Source organism: Panthera uncia (genome assembly GCF_023721935.1).
Source record: "Panthera uncia isolate 11264 chromosome E2 unlocalized genomic scaffold, Puncia_PCG_1.0 HiC_scaffold_19, whole genome shotgun sequence".
Taxonomy (NCBI): Eukaryota; Metazoa; Chordata; class Mammalia; order Carnivora; family Felidae; genus Panthera; species Panthera uncia.
In genome coordinates, this window is record NW_026057588.1 from 7,068,542 (window position 1) to 7,073,880 (window position 5,339).

At 52.2% G+C, this 5,339-nt stretch overlaps 1 protein-coding gene across 1 annotated transcript in view; it reads right to left on the reverse strand.

Annotated features, from left to right (window-relative positions):
• Nucleotides 1-5,339, reverse strand: part of MYBPC2 (myosin binding protein C2) — a 25,423-nt gene that overhangs the window by 11,131 nt on the left and 8,953 nt on the right. Inside the window, exons 12-15 of the mRNA XM_049622296.1 lie at nucleotides 4,364-4,536; nucleotides 1,999-2,164; nucleotides 441-547; nucleotides 90-119 (exon numbers count right to left, since the gene is read on the reverse strand). Of these exons, the coding sequence (XP_049478253.1) occupies nucleotides 90-119; nucleotides 441-547; nucleotides 1,999-2,164; nucleotides 4,364-4,536 (476 nt within the window). The remainder of the gene's footprint in view (nucleotides 1-89; nucleotides 120-440; nucleotides 548-1,998; nucleotides 2,165-4,363; nucleotides 4,537-5,339) is intronic.

The window sequence follows — 5,339 nt, forward strand, 5'->3', positions numbered from 1 at the left end:
GCAGACCCGGGAGTCCGGGGCCCCCGGCGCCCTCCTCCCTCAGACCCAGGAGGGGTCCCCAGCTTGCCACAGCAGCCCCTGGTCTTTACCTTGCTTGGGTACATACTCCACCTTGATTTCTGGAGGACACAGAAGATGGCACATTTAGCTCTACGTCCAGTGGGCCCCTTATCCCACCCCAGAGGCTGAGGGGAAGGTCTGGCATCACCCAGGGACCCGGGGGTGTGGGGACGGGTTCAGGCCCATGACTGAGATGGACACATCCGTGCTCTCTCCCTCCATCGTCTCATCTGACTCCACCCGTGAGGTCAGCAGATGCCTGCTGTCACCCCTAATGTACATTAGGGGAACCTAATCCTGAAGGAGGGCATCTGGGCCCTGGGGTCCGGGAAGGTGGGTGCTGTGCCTTCTCCCCGGGGAAAATAGAGGGGCATCCTCACCCAGGAAGTTGAGCTTGGCCGAGAGGGACAGGGCATAGCCATCGGGCACAAATGTGTAGTCCCCCTCATCCTCAGGGCGGACGTCATCGATCACCAGCTTGTGGACTCTAAGAGGTTTGGGCGGGGGACAAGGCAGGGGAGGGTCACCCTGGGGGCCACCGTGGAGAAACACCCTCTTTTTTTTTTACAAGTTTATTTACTTACTTAAGTAATCCCTACACCCAACGTGGGACTCAAACTCACAACCCCGAGATCAAGAGTTACACGCTTTTCCAACCGAGCCAGCCAGGCTCCCCGAGAAACACTCTCTTCAACGCAGTCTACATGGCTATGCCCACCATTTTTATCCTGGGTTTTGGAATGCTATCATCTGGGTTCAAATCTCAGTTTTGCCACTTATTAACTGTGTGACCTTGGGGGGCAAGTTGCCTAAGCTCCCTGTGCCGGTTTTCTTCATCTGTGAAACAGATGTAATGATAACAATCCACACCGAGGTTGTTGAAAGCATTTCAAAATCTCCCTGGCACATAATAAGTGCCCTGTAAGCGCTGGGATTCCTTCTCATAATTATTGACCCCCCCCCCCCCAGGGGCGCCTGGGTGGCTCAGTCGGTTAAGTGCCCGACTCCGGCTCAGGTCATGATCTCGCGGTTCGTGAGTTCGAGCCCCGCGTCAGGCCCTGTGCTGACAGCTCGGAGCCTGGAGCCCGCTTCGGATCCTATGTCTCCCCGTCCCTCTGCCCCTCCCCTGCTTGCGCTCTGTCTCTCTCAAAAATAAATAAACATAAAAAAATTTTTTTTAATGAATTATTGACACCGCAGCAGACAGGGGTCCCTGCACAGAACCCGGCGAAAGCCTACATCCTGCCAAGAGCTGTTGTCGGGAAAGGTGACGCACAACTGCGTTTGGGAGCAACTGTGTTTGGGCCCTTCTACGGGCATCACGGGGGCGCTCTGCATCCTGCGAACGTTAGCACGTGTTACCTCAGGTATCCCTGCGCCGCCTGTTGAATTCCAGCCCCTGGTTTCTCTAGCGAGATGTCTCCCCCGCCTTTGTAGTCACCCGTTTGCAAATATGGCCACAGGCTTTCCCCTCCCTGTGTGCACGCCCCTTGAGATGAGGCCTTGCGGCCTGTGGCTTCCTTTGCCGGAGAGAATATGGCAGAGGTGACCCTGGGAAAGTTCCCAGTGCAAGCCACGGAGGCCTTATTTGCTTCTGCCGTCTCTGGGGATGCCTGCTTCTGCCACAGGAATACGCCAGGACGAGCCTACTAGGGGATGAGATGTCACGTGGACCAGGGCAGAGGCAGCCCAGGTGTCCTGGCTGAGGTCCCGATGGAGCCCAGGAAGATCGGCCCCACAGACATTCAGCTGACCACAGAGGCATGAGAAAGGCCATCCTACATCAGCCAGCCCCGAACCAACCTGTGGACTCATGATTAAATACATCTTTCTCTCTTAAACCACTAAGTATGGGGATGGCTGTTATGCCGCGATAGCTAACTGATACACATGCCCCACCCTGCCCCACCCCCAGCCACCCCCACAGCTACTCCGCACCTCCCCACGTGGGAGATGGTGATCCTCTTGCTGGGTCGCACCTCGATCCCATTCTTGTACCACTTGCCTGTCACCTTCTCATCAGACACCTCGCACTTAAACACGGCCTGTTCTGAGGCCTTCACCGTCAGATCTGCGATGTCCTGTAGGACCTCCAGCTGTTTCTCTGGACAGGGAGAGAGGGACATGGGGCTATCAAAACTCCAGTCAGCCGACAAATATTTGCAAGCACCCACCATGTGAAAAGCACTGTTCCAGGCACTGGGGATACAGCTGCGAACAACCCAGAAACATCCAGGGGCCTGGTGGAGCTCATGTTCTAGTGGGGAGACAGTCGGCAAACAGGGAAACACGTAAATGCACAACAAGAGGGAGTTTTGAGGCCTGAGGAAAGGCAGGTTAAGAGTCCATAGGAAAATGCAGAAGAGTCCCCCAGGGGGAGGGAGCAGCATGTACCAAGGCCCTGTTGGGCAGAACAGGCTTGTTGGTGTGGGAAACGGCAAACAGGCCAGTGTGCAATGAGCAAGGCAGACGTGGCAGGAGATGAGACGGGCAGGGGCAGACGGGGCCAGATCATAGACCTTGGGGACCCCAGAAATGACTCTGTTAAATCAAGCAAGTCAAGAGCCACTAGGGAGTGTTGGGAAGATGGCGGGGATCTGACTTACAGTTTCTAAAATTTTTTATTTAAAAATTAGTTTATGTTTATTTATTTATTTATTTATTATTATTTTTTGACAGAGAGAGAGAGAGAGCAAGCCAGGGAGGAGCAGAGAGAGAGAGACAGAGACAGAGACAGAGACAGAGACAGAGAGAGAATCCCAAGCAGACTCCACACTGTCAGTGCAGAGCCAGATGCAGGGCTCAAACCTATGAACCGTGAGATCATGACCTGAGCCCAAACCAAGAATCGGATGACACTCCACTGACGAAGCCACCCAGGTGCCCCGAATTTTTATTTTTTCAATAAAATGCTGCAGGGCGCCTGGGCAGCTCAGTCAGTTAAGTGCCTGATTTTGGCTCCGGTCATGATCTCACGGTTCGTGAGTTCGAGCCCTCCATCGGGCTCTCCACTGTCAGCACAGAGCCTGTTTTGGATCCTCTGTCCCCCCCTCTCTCTGCCCCTCCTCCATGCACAGACTCTAGCTATCTCTCTCTCAAACAAACAAACAAACAAACAAATAAATAAATAAATAAAATGATGCATTTACATGGTATAAAAATAAAGGAAATAGATTTAGATACAGTAGGAGAAATCTCCCACGTACCCATCTCCAATCAGCCCTTCTCCAAAGGCACCACCCATTTAGTCTATGGCTATAAAAGCAAATACATATATACATTTTCTTTCTCTCCTCCCTCCCTCCGTTCCCTCCTCCCCTCCAGGCAAATAGTAACACATTTGCTTTTTCACCAAATAACACACTAGCTTGGAAATCCTTCCTTATCAGTAAATTTTACACTGTCCCTTTTTATGGCTACGTGTGGACATACCATAATTTATTTGGCCCATAAATAACTTGGTTTGGGGGGGTTGCCTGAGGGACTCAGTCTGTTGAGCGTTTGACTCTCGATTTGGGCTCAGGTCACGATCTCACGGTTTGTGAGTTCAAGCCCCACTGTCAGTGCAGAGCCTGCTTGGGATTCTCTCTCTCCCTCTCTGCCCCTCCCCCACTCATGCTCTCTCTTATGCACGCCCTCTCAAGATAAATAAACTTAAAAATAAATAACTTGGGGTTTTTTTTTTAATACTTAAGTTATTATAGACTCCTAAGACTCCACTGTTTTGCAAAAACAGTGCACATTCCTGTTTCCCTTCACCCAGCCTCCCCCAGTAGAGATGGTGACATCTTCTATAACAGGAAACTGACCCGGGCCCTAGATGACAGGGTGAATTCAGCTTTCACTATTAGGCTTGGATTTTACAAGGATCCCTCTGGCTGGTGTGAGTGTCAGTGGGGAGGAGGGCAGCTGTGGAAACAGAGCACCCAGTGACTACTGCAATAGTCCAGGCATGAGGGGTGGAGAAGACCTGGGCCAGGTGAGGGCAATGGGGAAAAGGGGTCAGATCTCGGATATCCTTTGTGGGTGGAGCTGCCAGGACTCGCTGAATTACATGCGAGGTGGGAGGCCCGGAGAGGAGTCAAGGACAACTGCAAGATTTGGGGCCTGAACAATTTTTTTTAAGTTTATTTATTTAAGTAATCTCTATGCCCAACATGGGGCTTGAACTCATGACCCTGAGGTCAAGAATCCCGCTCTGGCCTTTCCAACTGAGCCCGCCAGGCGCCCCGGGGCCTGAGCGACTTTGAGCTGTGAGGAGAAGCAGGAGCAGGGGGCCCCGCCCCACCTGGAGGCCCCGTACCTTCCACAATGAGCTCGGCCTCACACTGGCCGCCATTGGTCATGACCTGGTAGCGACCCCCATCCTCCAGGGTCACTTCCGAGTAGATGAGAATGTGACGCTTCCCATCCTTCTTGAAGCGGTATCGAGCCTTGAAGGAATCCTCCCGTGTCAATTCCACGCCGTCTTTCATCCTAGGCAGGGGGGACGTGTAGGGGAGAAGTGAGGCACCCGCATAGCCCTGGGTTGGATATCAGAGGGGGAGCCAAGGGCTGGACAGACAGTCCTGAGCAGAGGTCGGGGGGGGAAGGGAGGGGCCCGGAGGGGGGAGAGATTAAGGGTGGCAGAAACATCTTGAATAGATGGGTCACAGGTGGAATGACGGATCACAGGAAGTCATAGGCCACAGGGAGATGCCGTAAGGTCCCGGTGGGAGGTCAAGGGACACAAGAAGGTCACTGGGAGATATCAGAGCAAGGAGGATGACATCACAGAAAGACGTCAAATGGTGTGGACTCTGTAAATGGTACTTCCCTGCCTGGGAAACTTCTCCCCTCCTACTTCTCTTCTACCTACTCATCATTCAAATCTCAGCTCCCCTGTCACCTTTTCTAGTAAGGCTTCCCTGACCTCTGGAGTCCTTCCTTCCTATTAAAAAGTGGTTACAGCATCAGTTTGTGCTCCTTGGAAACACCTGTCAAAATAGAACTTTTATATTTATTCATGTGATGACTTGGCTAATGCATGTCTCTGTCTCCCGCGCATGCACCCTGGAAGTTTACCAGATTCTAAAGTCCATGAGAGCAGGTACCATGCTGATATATTTTCTCCCCATTATATCTCCAATATACAGAAGAGTGCCATCATATAACAGGTGCTCAATAAATATTTGTTGGATGGGTGAATGGATGAGGAGATGGGTGGGAGAGTGGATGGATGGATGGATGGATGGATGGATGAGCCAATGGGATAGATGGGTCTAGGGTGGACGGATGGA